Below are 21,566 nucleotides of genomic sequence, written 5' to 3'. Positions count from 1 at the left end.
ACGTTGGGCGAGTCACTTCACCCTGCTGCCTCAGTTTCCTCATCTGTAAAATGAGCTGGAGGAGGAAATGGCAAATCACTCTGGTATCTTCGCCAAGAAAACCCAGACGGGGGTCACGAAGGGGCCTGGAGCTGACTGAACAATTAACTCCTTCTTTGTAGGACTGTACGTAATTATATAACTACACCTGTAAATTTATCTAACTGTAACTACATAGCTATAGAGCTATCTACAATGACATAACTACATATATAACTGTAAACTATATATACCTGTATAACTGCATAGCTACAACTACATTGATATGACTACATATAACTCTGTCTGTATAACTATATATAACTATAACCGTATACCTGTAAATAATTATATAACTGCACATAGAACCTTATATAATTACGAGGTAACTACGTGCAGGGTGTTCCTAAAATCTGGACACAGGCAAAAATGCGCATTTTCGAGAAATGAAATGATTGGAATTTTAACATTTTATTTAATTGGAATATTAACAAATAATTATAGAACCACATAACTAGAATCAATAACCATATAATTATAGATGCATTAGTGTGTAGATAGATAGATACACAGATAGTTCCTCAAGTTAAAATGACGTTGCACTGGCTGGCTTTTGCGTTCCCTTCCGGCTCTGGGACTGAGATCACAAGACTGGTTTCCCTCTTCCCCTCCCGCCTCCCTCCCCACTCTCCGTCTCCCATTCTCCCTTGGCGCCTGCGCACATGCTACCTCGCGCTGACTCCCGAGGCGTTCCCTCCGCGCTTCGGGTGACTCGATAACTCGGTGCTCGATAAATGCGTGTTTGCCCTGCCTGCGGCGCAGGCTCTCTTGCCGAGGGCCGAGGGGATGGATACGTGAGGGCCGCCCTGGCCCAGTGAAGGGGAGAGAGGCGAAGGAGGGGTGTCAGTGGGACCGGCCCCAGTCGGGGACGCCCGCCCGCCCGCGGCTGTACTGAGTGCGCGGTCTGCCCTCCTCGAATCGCGTCGCGGGCCGTTCGGGGAGGGAGGAGGGACCCGCGGGGGGCGGGAGGTGAGGCTGAAGGGAGGGGGAGGGGGGCTTCAGGAGGAGGAAGGGGAGGGGGCGTGTCGGCGCTGGGGTGTGTGTGTGGGAGGTTGTGTCTGTAGATTGTGAGAGGAAATTGTGTGTGTGTGTGTGTGTGTGTGTGTGTGTGTTGGGGTGGGGGTGGTGTCCATCAGTCACCACTCATTCAGCGCTGAAGCGGGCCGGAGCCCCTGGGGAGGCGGGCGGGGGGCGAGGCGTTCTTGGGCCCAGGGAGGGAGCGGGTCGAAGGTCCTGCAGCTGCGGACAAGTGGAGGCCTCCAGAGGAGAATCGGGGCGGGGTGTCTGGGGCCCCACTCCGGCCGAGGTCCCCCGTGTTCTTCGCCCCCAGCCTCGCGTCCGTGACGGCAGCGCGGGGGGCGTTCGTTCCGGCCTCTGCGCCGTGGCCCCGCCGAGCTTGTCCGGGGCCTGAGGGTCTCTTCCAAGCGGGCCGGGACCCCCGAGGTCGCGTCGTCTGTGGGTACATTGTAGGGGTCTCGTGGGTCCCGGGGCGACCGTGCAGTGGGAAGCTTCGGGCCAGTGACCCGAGAGGTCTCTCTGACCTGTACCCAACTGACGTGATCGTCAAACCCGGGCGTGCGGATGATCCGGGAGGGCAGCACGAGCCCTGGAGGGTGTGAGTTTGTTTTATCGTTTCTGTTGAAGCTTCAGGGTCTTTAACTTCTTTAAGGAACTGTTTCTTATTGGAAAAGCCTTTTTCTCGTTTCATTGGGTGGGATCAAGCGCTGGATACAGTCCAGATCAGTGGTTCTCTGAGGACTGCTGGGGTCCCCAAAACCTTTTGAAGGAGTATTTGAGCTCAAAACTACTTTCATAACAACACTAAGACTTTTAAATTGCTAAATACAGCAGATGTAAGTATATATGACCCACATAAACAAAAGCTCTTTGGGGTCCTCAGTTTTTAAGGGTATGAAAGGATCCTGAGGCCAAAGAATTTTAGAACCAGTGATAGAGATCATGGGTCATATGTTTGTTTATTGGGGTCTTTTGGGTATGTAGGGAGTCTGTGTCTTCGTTGTAGAGCTTTCAGAAATCACTCTTGCTCCGAATTCTAATTTAGCAAATGTCAAGTACTCTTGCTAAATCATTAGAGGTACAAAGAAGATTCTAGAGGTCAGTGAAACTATCTGACTTAGCTTTTTTCCCATTTATTTTTCAGGAGTCTTTTTATTGCTGACAAGAAACCACTCATCTAGGGAATAATGCTCTTCCCCACCATCTGCTTTTTTAAGCTAATGTCTGCTGAGATTCTGTGCTGGCTTCTTGACATGCAGTTAAGTGTCATCTAGAAGTGGTACCACTATCATGGCATCTCTTGATGATCCTGGGGAAGTGAGGGAAGGCTTTCTTTGCCCTCTGTGCTTAAAGGATCTACAGTCTTTTTATCAGCTTCAGTCACATTATGAAGAAGAACATTCCAGTGAGGACAGAGATGTCAAAGGACAGATAAAAAGTAAGAAGCATGGACACTTTTCATTGGACTGTTGGGCAGTGAGAGATAGAATGCTTTGCTTTTTCACTTCACAGACTTTGTTTTTGTCAGATTAGCGTACAGTCATCAGCTGGCACTACCTTTGGTTCTGTAAACAGCATGTAGGGATTGCTAGAGAGTGGAATTCCTCTTCATTTTGACAGTTTTCCACTTTCCTAGTGAGCCATTCTATTCTCTATACTCTATTCTCATCACTAGCAGCTTGCACACAAGAGGGAGTGAGATGATAATTTTACACTTTATTTTTACAAGATTCTGCATAGGGTGATGATTGGGGTTGGGGGAAAGATAGGGTGGTGATGAGAATGGGGAAAAAGCACATATATTCCTTAACATAGAGAGGCAGCATGGCACATGGGATAGAAAATTGGCCAGGAGACTTGGGTTCAAGTCTTATCTGTGACCCCTACTGCCTGGGGGGGCAGGGGGAGCCACAAGTCAGTTAGCTTCTCAGTGCTCTGGGTTACTCTTAAGTAAGTTGGCAGAGAAGGTGCCAGCCTGTATTGGTAGAGGAGGTTTCTGACAAGGAGCTCCTTATACCCATGAATTCACTGACCTCTTTTCTCCACCCCCCCTTTTCCTAACTCTATATTGACCACCATATTGTCAAAATATCCAAAACAAAGTATTGGTTAGGATCATGAAGCATAATCTAACTTCAGACAGAGCAGAACTAGAGTTGCTGGACCAAGGAGGGATGGAAGGGAAGAGCTTTGAAAATAATGTGAACAGTAACATCTTTAATGTGGCAGTTTTGGGTCAGGGTCCTTAATGCGAGTTTACAATGTGCACCTCGATTCCTGACAACGTAGTATGTAGTGATGTATGTATGTATGTTACTAGTTTTTGAAACTTGATACAACAGGTACTTCTATAATGTTCATTCACTGATCAGTGATGGTGTGAATTGGGCCTGAGGTTACGTATTAGACTAGTAATAAGAATTATTCTCATAATATCACCTGTCTGCTTCCTAGTATCATTTTTGATAAAATTTACCCAGAACTTACAAGAATTTGGGGGGGGGATGGCAAAAAAAAAATTCTTAGATGGTTTCATTTACACTCTGCCCCAGAAAAAAAAGTTTATATCTACAATATAGTTCAGGTGATTTATCTAAAATAGATGAAATGAGACATTGTTCATTTAAAGGAACCCTGAGAATCCTTAAAATTTCCTCCATTTTCCCATTTTGGGGTTTTAAATTTTATGTAGTTAGAAAGTTAATTTATGAAGTCCCCTAGAGTTCCCAGGGAGTCTTGCAGAATGGAAAGGATGCTCTTTGTATTGACCTAAGTTGACAAATGTTCCAATTTTAGATGCTAACAATAAATTTTGAAAATATGACACCAAAGATTAATGAAAGGCCTTGTCAAAGTATACCATATTTCTCCCTTATATCACAGACTTCATAATGCTAGCTGAGGCAGGCTAGCTTAATAACAGATATTGAACTGAAAAGAGCTAATTTTGGGTTGGGGACACCTGGAGTTCATGGAAAAGTTATATGGCTAACTAACATCAATTGCTAATTAAGAAAACTTCCTTACTGTATGGATTTTTGGGTTTTGATTTATTACCATGAACCTAGTATTATCAGAATGATAATTTTGCTTAAATAGGGGAACGTGTAGTTGAGAGTTGAGATTGGCCTCTCAGTTATTTTGTAGAAGATTATTTAAAAATAAATACAGTAGAATTATTCCTAATTAGCTTCTGGATGAAGGGCCACACCCATTTTGAGAAGTTTGCCCGGGAGTACTTCAGTGACATCCAATAGAAGTTAAATAGTACAGGCTTTCTACGGTGGTGCCATCTAGCCTCATTTGCAAAGTTCATTAATATTAACAGTTTTCTGCCTTGCAACTCTTTGTTCATTTCATCCTATAACCTTTCCCATATCATTAGTAAGGATGACCACAATACTTTTAAAACAGCTTTATTTAGTTCTTGGGGGCCTTATTTTTCTACCTACTTGAAAAATAAGTAGAGTAACTGATAATTAGGATGATTGCCTGATTCGCATTGTGTATCAACAAAGAAATTTCTGTGCCATTATCAGCCATAGCTGCATTACGAGCCAGTCAGTTCATAGCTGCCTCATGCAGCCTTCAGAAATGCCAGTGTTGTCTTACAAAGCACCTAGAGCTATGGGGATGGACTGTATACCATTTGCTGCTATTAATCTATGCTCCTAAAACACTTTATATGACTGGGATGGCTATATTAATCCTTTTATTTTATTTTAAAATTAACATTTAAGTAGATATCGGTTATAATCACCAAGAGAAAGTTGCTTTTAAACAAAGCAATGGAGGTAGAATTTCTTTTTTTTTTTATTTTTGATGTAGAATTTCTTTTTGAGCTTTTAGCAATTCCCTTGTGTTACTTGGTTCATTTTTTTTTCCCAAGGTCTTGTCCAGAAGGCTAAGAAAGCAAAGAATAAGTTGTTGAAAAGAGAAGATGATCGGTCAGAGCCTGGGACACAAGGATATGAATCTTTCAGCTATGGAGGGGTAGATCCATACATGTGGGAACCACAGGAACTTGGTAAGAAGAGGCTTTGTTCCAGTAAACTGAGGTAGCAGCTGGTGTTGATTTTTACTGAGCTGCTTCATTACAGCATGGCTACTGATTCCTCTTCAGATGAGTTATACTTCACTGAGCTGAAGTCGCCACAGTAAGATACAGCCTATAATGATTAATGTTGATTATTAGTGGTATGTTTCCCATCTACATTGTACAGTCCTACCACAGGAGGCATTATTCTGAATTGTAAAATTGTGGATTAGAGTGCAAATGAAGATAGAGATTTTACATGGTTGGGGAATGGGGGACCTGCCAAAACCTATTCTGAGATAAGTCAGATTTGAAAGCCTAAAATAGCCAATTAAAAACCCCAATACGAAATTGTAGCCATTGGAAATCTTATTAGATAGATGACTTCATTTGTGATTGTTAGCAAACAATTGTGGAAAATCAGGGGTGTTTTGTGCTGTGGAAGTTAATATTCACCGAGGTAAATATAAGTTAAATGAACTTATGGTGTAGTTGGGAAAATGATGATAAGAATGCTGGCATTTATATAACTTCAGAGTTTTTAAGGTATTTTGCATAATTCTCCTTTGAACCTTCTAACAACCCTGTGAGGTCTCTCTGTGTCACAGATAGAGAAACCAAGGCAGCTCAGAGATGCCCGTGGGCACACACTAATACACTTCAGATATATGGAATCTGAACTAGGTCTTCTGGATTCTAAGTCCAGCACCTTAATACTGTGCTGTCTCTGGATATAGGTACTTAATCACTAATCATACAGTTCAGCATATGATAAAGGATTAAATGGTACAAGGAGGTTAAAGGAGGAAGAACTCTTAGAAGGGTGCTTTCATTATAACTTAAGCGTGGTCAAGGGAAACATCATGGAGATGTGCTTGAAGTAGATCATTGAGGAGTTTTAGGAGGAAGAGCATGAACGAGGATTCAGGACCAGGAGTGATTAGAATAGCTTGTCTTACAGAAGAGTTTGTATTGGAATAGTAGGTGACGACATTGGATAGGAGGTTGGGGCCAGACTATTGAGAGACGCATTTTGGATGCAGGGTTTAAGAATGTATCACTGGAGCTAGTCAGCTCAGAGCAGATGTCCTGTATTTAAATATTTCTAAAAACCTAGGTTTTTTGTCTACCTTTGAAATCTCATTGGAATTGAGGTAGATAGTAAATACAGTGTAAAAAGAAATGAGCAGTTTCCTATACATAATTGATACAGAGCTCTGCAGATTAATTGAAAAATTTACATATTATTTCTTTTACTTCTTGTCCCGTAGGTGCTGTGAGAAGTCATCTTTCTGACTTCAAAAAACACCGAGCTGCCAGGATTGACCACTATGTTGTCGAAGTCAATAAATTAATAATCAGGTTGGAAAAGGTAAAATTTTTCTCCTGATTTTTTTGGCAAGTATCTATGTAGATTTGATAATTAAAGGCAAAGAAAAATGAATAATAATATGCCAATGTGTGATTTGGGTGACTGATGCTAATGTATAAATATTTCACTTCAAATTCAAGAATATTATAAAATATAATCACTGGAGTTTGGCAATAATAATAACAGCTGACATTAATATAATACTTTAATGTTTGCAGTGTTTTATATATATTATCTCATTGGAGTCTCACAAGAATTCTGTAAAGTAGGTGCCATTATGCCTGTTTTACAGATGAGGAAACTGAGGCTGAGGTAGAGGGGTTAAGTAGTTTGCCCAGGGTCACATGGTAAAGAATAGGCTGATTTTTGCTAAAGGATTTGCTGCATGCAGCAGTGTTAACATGGTACAGTGGAAAGAATACTAGGAGTACTGGACTGGAAATTGGGGGACATGGGTTCTAGCCTTGGGTCTGTCGCCAACTGGCTTTGTGACCTCAGACGAGTCTTAGATTATTCAAATGACCATATTAATTCAGTTGCTCTGTCTACAGAATGAGGGGATTGGACTAGGTCCATTGTGTGTAGACAGATTTGACAGACTTGGCTTCTTTTTTCTGTTTTGTGTCTAGTACCATCACCAATGACAGACTTTTGATGAAAAAGATCTCTCGTTTTCCCGATTGTTTTCCCTTTAGGTGTCTTAATTTATGACTCTATAATTGGGTATATAAGGTTGTTTCACCTGAAGGGCAGGGCTGGGGCAGGGCAGGGGGGGGTGGGGGGGTGGGGTGGTCCTGAAAAAGCCTTTGGAATTAGGAACTTTTTCTGTGAGGACTTTTTAGACTGAGATAAGTACATTTATACAGACCATTCTGTTGTTTGATGTGAGCTGTCCTCTGGCACCATTTTGCTTTAACCTTGGTGCTTCAATGATCTGGTCTCATCTGTGTGAATGCTCTCATCACCAGGGCAGATACCAACTTTTCTACAACTTACTAGATGGGTTACAGGTGTTGCTGTGACCAAAAAAACAAAAAAATCACTTGCTGCTGACTTGGTGATGAGCTTTCCTAGATTTAGGCCAACCCTTGGATAATACAAATGCTCTCTATCATTGGACCCATTGCACTTTTTTTCCTAAAAATCATTTATTTTCTACTACATGCACTATTTGGCCCGAGGGTGTAGATGGGCATTATCGCAACCCCTATGCAAAAATCCTTGTGTACTTTTTTATTTAGGGAGGGAAGGGGGGAATGAGGAGCAGACAGGCTTAGTTTGCCAGCTGAGAAATGGAGGAGTTTGATGGTAGTGGGAATTATTGTGGGGAAGGGATTACCCTCTATCCGCAGGTGACATAGAATTGACCACAGAGGCCACTTGAATCTTTTGAACAGAGAATTATTTCTTGATTAGTTGGTTATAGATTACAGATAGAATTTTGAGGACAGTTGAATTGTTGTAACTCTTACATAATGATTATCTTAATTAAAGTATACTCATTACCTGACTTCTTCCATCTGGAATCATTTTCTCTGATAGCTTACAGCCTTTGACAGAACAAATACTGAGTCTGCTAAAGTAAGAGGTGGGTTCAGAATGTTTTCCAAGTTCATTTGTCATGTATTTGACTCTCTGACCAAATCAGTTTCAAGGATGCCATCTGTGTTTTTGATTTCCCATAAAAGCGATAGAAAAGTCGGTTGTGCCATGGGTCAACGATCAGGATGTTCCTTTCTGCCCTGACTGTGGGAACAAGTTCAGCATCCGTAACCGCCGTCACCATTGCCGCCTTTGTGGATCAATTATGTGCAAGAAGTGTATGGAGCTGATCAGCCTTCCCTTGGCAAGTAGGTAACATGGGATGGATGATGTGTTTTTGTCATTCTTTGTGTAGCTAAGATGGTGGTAAAGAGAATGAAGGAGTAGCTGTGTTGGCCATTCAGGCTGAGCTTCCTGGGGGCCTCTACCTTGTTGAGTATACCTCACATTTAGAGCCTTGACATTGGTGGTACACATTTAAGAACTTGGTTTTATATTTTGATCCTGCCGTTAAGATCAGAAACGCATATTAGCCAGATAAAAATAGCTAAAGAATAGAACAGTGTTTTCTTAAAAGTTAGGGCATAATGTCATAATGATTGATCAAACACTGCTGATCTTTCCTTTGTGTATGATTGGCAAGAGTGTACCTTGTCCTTTGTTAATGGAAGGACAGGAGAACTTGAAAATTTCAAGAGAGGATAAGCTTGCTGGTTTCATCCTACCCTATTCTACCCTCAGACTTATACTCTTCTTTTTGAGGCACTGTGCCTACCGTACTTGAGCTTTCCTGACTTTAAAGGGAAATTACTTCCCATTTATTTGTTCAACATGTACATTTATTGTGGTCCTACTATGCTTATGATGCAAGTCACTATGCAAGGGGAAAATGAATGAGAAATGCTTCCTTCCCCCTAAAATTTAGGGGAGATAAGATATGGAGAGAGATATGCTTGTACTTAGGTGGATTGTAGTGAATTTCATTAGAGGAACAAAATGCTGTTGGGATTCAGTTGAGTTCAGTTTACTTTAAACTGAACGTAAGGAGGGTGGTAATTAAGGAAATCTTTAAGAAGGTGGTATTTGAGATGGTTCTTGAAGAATGGCTAGAATTTTGTCCCTGAGATGAGATAAGTATTCCACAAGATAAAAACAGTATGAGCAAAGGTGAAGAGGTGGGAGAGTATAAGGAATGTTCTGAATAATTCATTTTGAATGGTGTATGAAGTTGAAGGAGATAGGGCCAAAAAGTGGATTGAGACAAGATCAGAGAAGACCTTGAATGCAAAGCTGAGGAGTTTATTTGGATTTTATTTAGTAGGCAGCGGGGAGCCAGACACAAGTCTAGCCTGTAACCCCCATGAAGTTTATCACAAAAACTGAACTGGGGAGGCTGGATTTGAATAGTACATTTGGTTTATTGTAATTGAACTACTTGGAAAATTTTCAGGTCCCAAATCTGAATGCACAAGTCTGAAACTTAATGAGATGGGAGAAGGGGAAATTTGATTTAGGGTTATTAATGAATTACTTGTGATTTGTGTGTTTCTAGGCAAGCTCACCAGTGCCAGCAAAGAGGCCTCCATGACCTCCCATACCAGTCCCAACCAGTCACCTAATAGCATCCATGGTTCTCGAAGGGGCAGCATCAGTAGCGTGAGCAGTGTTAGCTCTGTACTGGATGAGAAGGACGATGAGCGGATCCGCTGCTGTGGACATTGTAAAGATGCCTTGCTTAAGAGAGAGCAGCAGATTGATGAGAAGGAACACACTCCTGACATTGTGAAGCTTTATGAGGTGGAACATTGCTCACTTTCTTGGGGCTGTGTGCCGAGTGGGTATTGGTGTATGCATCTATGTTGTAACTCCAAATTCTTTAAGCAACAGGTTCCTCTCTTCAAGTTATTCTGGATCTCCTGTGCAGGGTTGGGGTTCTGTTTCTAGCCAGGCTTTTGGATGTTGCAACATCCTGGGTTTCCTCACTTTGCAGCTTGTGACTAGGAAAGTGAATATGTTGATGATAATGATAAATGGTGGCAGGATGGCTGGGATGCACAGGAAGAAGATAGTGGAGGGCCAGAGGCATGTCTGGATGGAGGCTTGGCTCTGGGAAAATGACCCTGGTCATGGGCAGAGATTGAGGAACGTTGGGCCAGAGGACTGATTATGAGATGCTGGGCTTGTCGTGTTTAAGGTCACCCATATACCTCGTTTCCCAAGGTCATCAATGGTTCCAGTAGCAGACAAGCATGTGGTATGATCTTCCCTATTTGTCCCACCCTTTGGTGCAGGGAGAGCTGAAGCCCATCTGCCAGTAGTTGCACTTCTCATTGTAGGGTTTGTGTTTTTGCATGGCAAACATTTTGAAATCCTTGTGGGTGAAAATGCTGTATTAATCACTATACCGACCTGCAGATTTCCTTTTTTTTTCTTTTTCTTTTGGCAGAGAAGGAAAAATTGTCCAATCCCTGTCTCTTGTCATAGACTTTATTACTTCTGCTACTTTTTAACCCAACTTTTTTTTTTCTGTAAATAACCACTCTGATTTTTACTCCCCTTTGAAAAAAGGTGAATAGGGATTCTATAATTTCTTTCTGATATCTTCCTGCTTCAGGATGGAACAAGAGCACTGGGAACAGTTATTGTCAAGGAAGAGTGAAGGAATGAGCTTTCATGATGCTGAACAGACTGGTTTATCCCCTGACTCATCTTTGCTTTACTCAGGGACATAAATCCCCTCCCCTTCTTTTTTCTTCCCATGTTGAATCAGTTGATAAAGAAATGGCCTTTGCATTCTGTCGTGGGTGCAATTGGCACGTCTTAGACTCTTAGCCTAGATCTGTTTGTAAGTAAATTTTTCTTGAAATGGAAAAGTTCCATTTCCTCCCCTTCTTTTCCCCTTTCAGAAACTACGAATTTGTATGGAGAAAGTTGACCAGAAAGCTCCCGAGTACATTAAAATGGCAGCATCACTGAAGTAAGCCACCTTGCTATCTATTTTCCATGTTGGTAAGGTGGTGCATTTGGGTTTTCTATATTAGATAAGATTCAGTACCTGAATAATAAAAATTTTATTAGATCGGTTAATAAGAATAATAATAAAATATTATGTACTGTTAATGTGTGTTTTGGGGGGAGTGCTACAGCATAGAATGGCTCATGAATGTTAAAGCTGTAAGGGTGCTTGAAGGTCATTTGCTCCACATTCCTTTATTTTACAGATGGGGATATTGAGGTCTTTAGAAATGATTTGCCCACAAATATGATACAGATTAAGAGCTCACCTCTTTCCATCCTCTGTTGCTGCAGCCTTTGTGGTCCTGGAGACATTCTTCCCTGCCTTGCCCCAGCTTGATTTCCCTGCTTCTCTGTCACCAAAGTGTCTTTCAGTAGTAGGGAATAGGGTCCTTTGGCAAGGGATAATAGGAGAGAAGGCACATCCTGATGGGCCCTTCTTTTTCCTTGCTGCCCACCACTGTGCTTCCTTTTCCTCTGTTGGTGTGATTGGTAAGAGGAGGAAAGGAAAAGGTGCAGGGAGGTGAGGAGGCTGAGAATGTTCTTCTGCCTTTGTTCTGCTCCACCTCCCCCTGCCCCCTTTCTCTCCACCCTAGGGAGCATCGTGAGCCCTGAGACTTTACCAGGTCTGGGCCCAAGTCTTCCCTCGCTCCGTCCTGGCTTTGCTTCTTTCTTGTCACACTTCTTCATTCTTCCCCACCCAGGGCCTTTGACATCTCTTCCTGCCTTTCCCTAGTGTCCCCTTTCTGGCTGGACTAAACAAGAATGGATGAGATTTTTTGATCTCTTTAATTGACTTTCTAGTGACTAATGTCTTCGGAGAACTGAAAAAAGACTTTTAGTTTATAGGTCACAGAGATCACAGAGGCCACTGTGCAAGTATAAAAAACTGAGGCTATCAGAGGATGTCTGCTCCAACCCCTTATCTTACAGAGAGGAAACAGACTCAGAGCAGAAGATCTGGGACTAAACCCAGGCCTCCTAATTCTCCGTTCACTCTTCTATCACATCATGGAATTACTGCCCTAAACAGATTTATTTACAAGTCTAAAACTCACATCTGAGAAAAGTCAGCTTTGCCCTCTAGGCAATAAATGACAGAAAGCTACAGCCTTTTTCAACTTGCTCAGCATAAACTCAGCACGTAGTCGCTGAGTAGCCATTTTCAAGGCTGCATCAGCTGAGATCTTTGAAATGAACTTCTTTTTCTGCAAGCGGGACATTAACACACTAGATTTTTGTTAAGAGGAAGGAGAGCAGCCAGAGTGTCAAAGGCCCAGAACTAGAATTAGTAGTAAAAATTAGAGGGTAGATCTTCTCTTTTAATAAGGAGAACTGACCAGCTCTAGAATGAGCTACGTGTATACGTGATGAGCTTCCTCTCCCTAGAAGTATCCAAGGGAGGTTGGAGAGCTGCCTGCTAAGGAGGTTGGAGAGGGGCTTCTTTTTACTGCACAAGAGGCTAGAGTAAGTCAGCCTCCATTTCCATTCCAGCTCTGATAATTAATTTACATTTATGTAGCCTTTTAAGTCTCACAGAGTATTTTTTCACAACAATGCTGAGATACTTTGTTGTTGTTCAGTCGTTTCAGTTATAGCCAACTCTTCATGACCCCATTTGGGATTTTCTTGGCAAAGACAGTGGAGAGGTTTGTCATTTCCTTATCTGGCTCATTTTGCAGATGAAGAAATTGAGGCGAACAGGGTGAAGTGACTTGTCCAGGGTCACACAGCCACTGCACCAATAGCCTCTGTGATATTAATGGTGGTCTTTTTCTTTATATTACATATGTGAAAAAGAGACTTAGACGTTAAGTGACTTATCCATGATTGCACCCTTAGTTAATGTCGACCAGGATCCAAAAGCAGATGTCCTGATTCCAGGCTAACATTCTTTCTGTCTTCCCTACTATTTCTTACTCATAGCATGGACAGTACTTCAAATCTGCACTTCCCAGATTAAGGTTCTATTTCTGGGCTGGGTAGCCTCTAAGAGGGAAAATTCCAATTTCCTTCAAATCTTATTTGCGTAAGTGAACTTGTTTTAGAGCATCTCTCCATGCATCTTAAAGGATATTGTGTAATTTGCTAGCTTTAGCCCAACTCAGGGAGGCAGTGTGATATATTAGGAGGAGCACTGGATTGTGAGGCATTCAGGAGACCTGGGCTCTCTCTTTAGCTTTACCTAAGGCCTCAGAAAACTTAACTTCTCTGGGACTCAGTTTTTTCATCTGTAAAATTGGCATTTGGATGTGGTCCTTCGAGTTCAAATCAGATCACTTGAATTTTGTTTTGATAGATTTTGTTTTAAGGCCTAAGCCTGAATATGTTGCGCTAGGGGTTATAAATTGAAGGCTCACTTCTAAAATAATTAGTCATTATTTCCTTTTCAGCAAGAAAATTCTACTTATATAGAACATATTGAAACATCACTTTCACCTTGCAGTTTTCCTTGCTATGGTTCATTTAGTGATGTTACCTCTGATTTTTTTATGTTTTTTTTTTTTTTTTTGTTGTTGACAAGATGTGATCTAATGCAGATGAATGTATGCTTTCTCCTCAGTGCCGGGGAGACAACCTACAGTCTGGAACATGCTAATGACCTCCGAGTAGAAGTGCAGAAAGTGTATGAATTAATAGATGCTTTAAGGTAAGGACCATTTTGGGGAGGTGTTGAAAATGAGGCACTTAGGCCATAATTTAGTTGCTGGTCTGCATGGACAGTGTCCTGCATTTAATTAAATGTTATGAAGCCAATGAAAGGAGTGCTTTTCTGGTGTTTGTGTGCTGGAAATGTGTACAATTAAAAGTGAAGGTAAGCACTTTTATACTTTCATGTCCTGGCAGCTTCCAGTTAGGTGCTTTTTTAAGCGTGCTCTTTGGCTTATGAATAGTGAGTCCCCCACACACATACCTTGGGGTTTTGCTGTCGGGAAGCAAAGAGCTTGTGAGATACGGAGGGCACAGCTATCCATTGGGAGAACTGGGACAGTAATAACTCCATCGGTCAGTGTGTGTGCGTGCGTGCGTGTGTGTGGAGTGTCTACATGTCTGACACTGTTTTCCAAGTGTGGAATGTCTGATGTCATTATCAGTTCCCTCCTTTGCTTCCTCAGTCACTCTTTGCAAAATAAGCTTCTGCCATTGTGTTTTCATTGATGGTAAAGCACATTACATTGATGTGTTTATTTTGATTCAGTAAGAAGATTTTAACACTAGGCTTGAACCAGGAGCCTCAGCCACATCCCAGAGCTTTGCAGCTCCAGAGAATGATAAGATATTCAGCTACGCTTTTTGTACAGGTAAAGCCCTACTCTTAGCAGAGCTGTGTTCAGGCATTTTATTGCTAAATGTTTCTTCATCAGTGTGGCTGTTCCTTCTGAGACAGAAATGCTTTAACCATTCTCTGGGGAATTCACTGATAAAAAATTCTTTATTCTAAGTGGAAGTATAGAGTTTTAATAATTTATTTCAAAAAGCTTTTTGAAAGAGAAATAACCTGTGTATGGTTTGTATGGTTTTGTGAGGAAAAGACTCCCCTATTTGTAAGCAAAGATTTAAGGGTTAGATGTTTTCTTTCCAGCTGTTGATACCATTAATGTCTTTGAATTCCATGCATGGTCTAAGGGAGGCTATGCCTTGTGTTCAGAATCTCAGTTCCCTTACGGTTAAGTATTTATGTTCAGCCAAATAATTTTATTTCAAAGGAATCTGTGATTCTTTGCAGGAAAAGTTACTTGGTTTGATGTCACTGCCAACCAAAGAACAGTATGAAGAACTGAAAAAGAAAAGGAAGCAGGAAATCGAAAGGAAACTGATCATGGAAAGACAGGTGAAGCCCATTATTGGGGGTTCATCAGGTTGGTGCTTGCCTCTTTGGGAACTGTTGGTTGTGGTGCTCACTTTAGTGCTCCTTCTCATAGACTTAGGGAAGCAGAGAAGCTTGCTCTTTGTTTTCATGTTTTCCAGTTTGTGGGGTTTTTTTTCCCTTTACCTATTCCTGTTTTCTACCCTTGCCTCCTCAGTCCCTAGAAATGCATTAGGATAAGTGTAGTAATTTTTCTCTTCCCCCACATTACTGTGATTCACTTGTATAAAACATCTGAGACTGTAGAACTGCAGGAACCTCTGAGGTGTTGTCTAGCGCCATAGCCTTTGGAAAACCCTGGTGCAGAACTTACTGTTTGTTTCCTGCATTTGGAATTTTTTTAGGCTGCCCTAGAATTACAGCGAAGGTCAGAAGAGAGGCAGAAAGAATTGGTTTCTCGAGGCGCAGTAAATGGAGAAGAGACTTTTGTCCGGAGGGGTGCTGTGAGGAAAGCTGAGGGCTGGCTCCCCATGTCCAGTGGGCCAGGCCAGAGTGAGGAGTCAGACCCGCTCCTGCAGCAGATCCACAACATCACATCTTTCATTAAGCAGGCCAAGGCAGCTAGCCGGGTTGATGAAGTACGCATGCTTCAGGAGAACCTGCGCCAGCTCCAGGATGAATATGACCAGCAGCAGACAGAGAAGGCCATTGAACTGTCTCGAAGGCAGGCAGAAGAGGAAGATCTGCAGAGAGAGCAGCTGCAGGTTCTTCGGGAGAAAGAGTGGGAGAGGGAGCAGTCCCAGGTAATCTCTCAGCACTCACGGACTCGTTCTTTAGACTTCAAAGACAAGCTCTTTCAGCAGGAATCTGGAATGGAACCTCAGAACCAGATAGCACATGTTTTGGACCTGGGTCCCTCTTTGGTCCGAAGTAATGCAACTCTTAAGAGCCCTTCTCCCAACTCAGGCCAGGAGCCAAATAAAGAGAAACCTGTGTTTTCTATGCTAGGTCAGGAGACAGTGCAGCAGAACACTGGGGTGCATCAAAATGAGTCAGCTTCCTTGAACCCCTTTGAAGAGGAAGACCTCTCTAGTCCTGGAGATGAAGGCTTCGCTAACCCATTTGCTGAAGATGTTTCTCGTGGAGGTCCCTCACCTCATTCAGCTGTCCCCAGTGTTAAAAAAGAATATAACCCTTTTGAAGATGAGGAAGATGAACCCACTGGTGATACAGATGGCCCCATTCTCAATCCCTTTGAAGTGGATGAGCTTCCTTATCAAAAGCATTCCAGCCCTCCTAATCCTGGCAACCCATTTGAGGAGCCAGTCTCCACCAATCCCTTCGAGATGGATGACAGTGAGACTGAGGGAGAAGAGCTCATCGAGGAAGAGCTGCTTCTCCAGCAGATCGACAACATCAAGGCATACATTTTTGATGCTAAGCAGTGTGGCCGCTTGGATGAGGTGGAAGTGCTGACTGAGAACTTGAAAGAACTAAAGCGTGCGTTAGTCAAGCAGAAAGAGAAAGCTAACTGATGGAAGCAAGCACAGGCGTAGCACCTGTACAGGGGTGCCCGCTAGGCAGTGTGAGGACAGAGGAATGGATGGCGGGGCTTCAAGTGGGGGCAAATCAAAGTGCACAGAGTTATGAAAGGGAATCTGCAATTTTATGCTATGCACTTTTACTGAGGTGTTTCCACTAATTTAATAAAAAGGGGCACATGAACAGGTGAATAAGCATTCAGTTGCTGTTTTCCTGTTCTTGGTTTTTTCCCCTTTTAAGAAGGGATTTAAAATAGTCACCACAGAATTGTTAACTAAATGCTATGCAGGTCTGTGGGGGCCAGAGTAGAACTAGCTAAGGTCACACGGGTCAGTTTTATTACTTCTCTTTTAATCATTATGCAGTATTACAGGGCAGCCTTAAAAACTGGCCTTCCACTAAACCAAGAGCAAATCTTGGTTGTGCTGAGGCAGAGGTCTGTGATCTCAATGGGGATAGGTCATATTAAAGCTCTATCATGTAGCTTGCTAGAACCCAGCTGTTTGAGCAGGCCAAATTCCCTAGCACTGTGGCCTGTGTCCAACTTTGTAGTTGTTTAATAGAAACATGGAACATGATACTAGAGACAGATATTAGCTCTCTTTTTAGGGTATTTTGTGGAAGTGTTTTTTTGTGGGGAAGGTAGGAATTCCTTTCTAGGTCTTGCCCCTTCTTGTTTCTGAACCCAAAGTGGCTTGTACATCCCCATGTCAGCAAGTCAGTTGAGACCCCAACAGCAGGCTGCTGCCGTTTGAAGGCATGAGGGGTAAACTTTTTGGTACACAAGCGCCATCTTGAGAAAACAAAAGCCTAAAACTTTCTTTATTTGTAGTGGCTGATAGAATGGTGATGTGTGTATTCTTTGGGAATCCTTGCCATGGAACTTTGGAAAAACCACTCCTTATACTTAGGCCTCTTGTAGCACTTATGGGAAAGGAGTATTTTCTTGAAGCAGAGGAAAAGTTCAGATAGCTTTCAAGACAGATTGGTCAGCTTCATGCATTCCTCCCTCAAGTTAGCAAGGCAGATGAAAATTTTCACAACTGCTTTTAGTATTACAAGAGTTGTATGTTTTAAAGCACAATATACAATTGTTATAATAACAGCTGCATTATTTGACCTGTCACTGAGGCCTCATTTCAAGGCTAAAAAAGAGAATATTTAATTTATTCCGTAGCAGCAGGTACAGTTCTTAGGAATAGAACCGAAATAACCTGAAGGGTTAAATTTAACGTAGCTTTATCAAGAACTGGAGCTGTTGCCACATTCGGATTTAAGTAGAGTTCTGGCAGTAAAACATGTATTATTGACCAAAATCATGTGCCCCTCACCACTCTGTGATCTGAACCAGGTCCAGTTTCTGTTCTTTTGGTTCTTTGCAAAAGATGACAAAAGTCATTTCTCTGTTTTTAGTGAGCAACTGTTGCTCATCACCATTTCTATCATGGAATGTCCTCTAGGAATTAAAAAAAATAACTATTGAAGCTGTCCTACTGTAAAGTTCAGCGCACTCTGGCTCTACTGGCCAACGAAAAGGGTTAGAATTGGGAGGAAAAGGCACTTTTTGCCTTGTGCTTCTGATTTATTAATGAAGAAAAGGGATGGAGGGTGAACAACGCAAATATAATTAAGTGGTTTAGGGAACAAAGCAGCAGCTGAGTAATTGTTACTGTGTTAATCAGGTTTCAATTGTACGTCACTTAAACTGTGGGCCATAAGCCTTCTCAAAGGGCCTTTCTGATCTCCAGTGTTGTGCGTACTTACGTTCAGGGTGACAGCATTGCCAGGACTCTTCAAATGAAGTGCTGACCCACCTCAAATTATCATTTTCTTGTGACAGAGAAAGTTTCTTCATAGAAACTTCAGGAACTCTTTTCTGTTATAATTAAAGATGCTGTTTTTTTCCTAGAAGAGGGCTGCAGTTGACTAAATTTCCCCCTTAAATCAGTCACAGTGAGAGCACTCTTTAAACTTCCAGAAGCACTAAGAGACACATTCGTTGGGAACATTTTAGACTGAGTTTATGGAATGTATTAAAACAAATCCGTTTCCTCACAGAAACAATATTACTCCAAAGCTAAGTTCTTCTGGAACCATATTCATGTGATAAGAATATAGGAGTATTCCGAAGATTAGAATTTTCTGTAATAGAGCCTTCTCCCTATCCGTTATTGCCCCTTAAAATCCACTCCCATGCCAGCATGAGGTTGAAGGGTGATGGGCCACGGGCCATGGATTGGAAACTGGCTTTAAGCCCTTGCCTTCCTTGTGGACGTTCTACTCCTTTGTAACCCCACCTGAGCCAAGACAGTATCGTCTCTATCCGGAGATTTGAGTTGCGTGGAGCCAGAGGGGTTGGCTTGTTTTTAGCTTCTCTTCCTCAAGAGTGGAGAATGTGTCAGACACATTTTGGTTTTATACATCAGATGAAATTGGGTTTCTCTGCATTATGCCTTGTATTTTTCCCGTTTAATACACTAATCAAGCATACTTACTGTACATGTAGCTCGGTGTATTTTTGCTAAGACACTAAAGTGTACTTTTTAAGTCTGTGTCATTGTGGTCAATGTGGTAGGCTAGTCCTCTTGGCATTCAGGTAACTGATCTTCAAAGCTGGAAGCTCATTTGTTTGTACTTGGGCCATACAGGCATACAGACTGATAGCTGAATAAGCCATCTCATACCCCAAATCATGTAGTGTTGATTTGTACATTTGCATGCACTACGCCATATCCTTGTACTGAAACTTAAAAGAAAATAAAGTAACAAATTTTAGTGGTTGAGTGTTTTACATTGAAAGAATGAGCCTAACCACCTTTTAAAGAATCGCCGTGAAAAAAGAGCCATAACCATGAACCAAGTTGAAAAAATGAAAATAAGCATTGGAAAGACTACTGAGCTCGGTGTCAGGAGCTGTAGACACCAATCCAGCCAAAGTAACTAGGTGAGTTAGGAAGTACCTTTCCATTTTGACATCTTAGAAAGCTTGCGCTATCTGCAAGATATTTTTGCTACACTAAGAAGATAATTTGTGTTCGCTTTCCTACAACTAAAAAATTTTAAATAATTTCTTATTGATGTCTTTTTAATATCACTAGTAACCCTCAGAGGATCATCACATATAACACACAGCATTTTAAAAAAAAAATCAGCCCAATTGGTCAATACATGGAAAAATTGGAAAATTGTGCAATGTGCAACACTTGTGATCTCCCATCTCTGGAAAAGAATGGGTTGGGAGTGTCCGCTCTTACCTTTTCTTTTGAACCATGCTCCTTTTTTTTTTTTTAAATTTTTATTTTTAGTTTACAACACACGGTTCTACATAATTTTGGGTTCCAGATTTTCTCCCCTCCCTCCACCCTCTCTCCCCAGGACGGCATGGAATCTCATACAACTACCACGTATAACTTCGTATTGAATTAATTTGTACACTAGTCAAATTGTGGAGAAGAATTATGACCAATGGAATGAATCATGAGAAAGAAGAAACAGAACCAAAAAAAACCCCCAAAAACAGAAGAAAAAAAGGCGAGCATGAAGTGTGCCTCAATCTGCATTCAAACTTCATAGTTCTTTCTCTGGATGTAGATAGCATTCTCCATTGTGAACCCTTTGGAGTGAACCATGCTTCCTTATAATTTTGTAGCATTCACCTTTTTTTGTGATTTGTTGCATTTTCATTGTGATAATTATCACGTATTTTGTTTTCTTGGCTCTGCTTACTTAACTCTCCCTTAGTTTGTGTAGATATTTTCATGTTTCTCTGTATCCACTACATTTGTCATTTCTTACAGCAAAGAATATTCAATTACATTCATTTAACACTATTTAGTCATTCCCCAGTTGACAGGCATCAGTTCTGTTTTCAATTCTTTGCCATCACAAAAAGTGCTGTTTTATCCTACGTGGGGACTTCCTTCTTATCCATGGCCTTCTCAGGGTGTATAATGTCTGGGTCAAGGGGTGTGGGAGTTTGGACATTTTACCTTATTTTATCTGCATAACTCCAAATTGGTTTCCAAAATGTGCGTACTGATTCACAGCTGCACCAAACGTGCCTGTGTCTCACTCACTGCATCCCCTCCAGTGCTGACTCTTCTCATCTTATGTCAACTGTGCTAATTTTCAGTTTGGATGTGCATTTCTTTTATTATTAGTGACTTCTTGTTCAGTTGTTTTGCAGTCATGTCCGACTCTTCTTGACTCCATTGGGAGTTTTCTTGGCAGACACTGGAGTGGTTTGCCATTTCCTTCTTCAGCTCATTTTGCAGAAGAGGAAATTGAGGCAAACAGGATTAGGTGACTTGCCCAGGGTCACCCAGCTAGTAAGTGTCTGAGGCCAGATTTGAACTGGGGAAGAATAGTCTTCCTGACTCTAGGCTGGTGCTGGCACACTCCTGTGCCACCTAGCTGCCCAGAGTGATTTGGAACAGTCTTTCAAATTGATAAATAATTTGCAATTTGTCTTTCAAGGACTCTTTGTTCATATCCTTTGACATCCTATCTATTGGGAAATGGCTTTTGGTCTTATATGTAAATGAACAAGGTATATGTGTGTGTATATGCCAAACCTTTATCAGAGAAATTTTCTATATACATTTTTTCTCATTTTGACCACTTCCCTTAATCTGGACTTACTAATTTTGTGCAGAAGTTTTTTAGTTTCATGTAATCAAAATTACCTTTTAATTTTCTGTTATCTTTTCCCTTTGGTTAAGAATGTATCTCCTACCCACACCTGTGAGAGAGGGAATTTGCTTCTAATTTTTTAATTGTTTTGATCTGTAATATTAGTCACATGTTATTTAGAATATATTGTAGAATATGGTGTTAAGTGTTGGTCTGAGCCTAATTCCTGCCAGGCTGCTTTCCAGTTTTCCTATGAGTTTTTAGTAAATAAGATCGTTTCTGATTATTTGTTTTTAGGTTTTTTTAAACATTTGGTTATTGAATTCCATTCTGATTCTCCTACCTCTACTTTTTGGCCAATAGAAGATATTTTTGATGACTTATCATTTGGAAGTGTTGTTTACCCTCTTTTCATAATTTTTCCTGATGTTCTAGATCTTTTATTTTTCCAACTGAATTTTATTACTATTTTATGCAGCTCTATAAAGTATCCCTTTGATAGTTTGATTGGCATAGCATTAAAA

General features: G+C 41.4%; 1 protein-coding gene across 3 annotated transcripts; it reads left to right on the top strand.

Annotated features, from left to right (window-relative positions):
- Window positions 1-742: 742 nt before the first annotated feature.
- Window positions 743-19,185, top strand: RBSN (rabenosyn, RAB effector). Of its 3 annotated transcripts, none has more exons than XM_036738324.1 (12): window positions 743-1,047; window positions 2,240-2,533; window positions 4,985-5,122; window positions 6,403-6,503; window positions 8,046-8,091; window positions 8,192-8,353; window positions 9,598-9,842; window positions 10,952-11,022; window positions 13,624-13,710; window positions 14,260-14,362; window positions 14,788-14,892; window positions 15,273-19,185. In XM_036738324.1, exons 2-12 carry the CDS (start codon window positions 2,386-2,388, stop codon window positions 16,401-16,403), a joined length of 2,337 nt encoding a protein of 778 aa, XP_036594219.1. In that variant the 5' UTR covers window positions 743-1,047; window positions 2,240-2,385; the 3' UTR covers window positions 16,404-19,185. The 3 variants fall into 3 exon arrangements, with proteins under 3 accessions (XP_036594219.1, XP_036594221.1, XP_036594220.1); XM_036738326.1 differs by having other exon boundaries at window positions 870-973; XM_036738325.1 differs by lacking the exon at window positions 743-1,047 and adding an exon at window positions 1,070-1,693.
- The last annotated feature ends 2,381 nt before the right edge of the window (window positions 19,186-21,566 follow it).

This window comes from Trichosurus vulpecula, chromosome 9 (assembly GCF_011100635.1).
Source record: "Trichosurus vulpecula isolate mTriVul1 chromosome 9, mTriVul1.pri, whole genome shotgun sequence".
Classification (NCBI taxonomy): Eukaryota; Metazoa; Chordata; class Mammalia; order Diprotodontia; family Phalangeridae; genus Trichosurus; species Trichosurus vulpecula.
This window is presented reverse-complemented; position numbering and strand designations above follow the sequence as displayed.

What these genes read in the sequence shown, in the direction of transcription:
- RBSN (XM_036738324.1), top strand. Translation starts at nt 2,386, where the DNA reads ATGGCATCTCTTGATGATCCTGGGGAAGTGAGGGAAGGCTTTCTTTGC. An exon ending in TGAGTCTGCTAAAGTAAGAG is followed by an intron (nt 8,092 to 8,191) that starts GTGGGTTCAGAA and finishes TTCCCATAAAAG; the next exon opens with CGATAGAAAAGTCGGTTGTG. An exon ending in AACTGATCATGGAAAGACAG is followed by an intron (nt 14,893 to 15,272) that starts GTGAAGCCCATT and finishes GAATTTTTTTAG; the next exon opens with GCTGCCCTAGAATTACAGCG.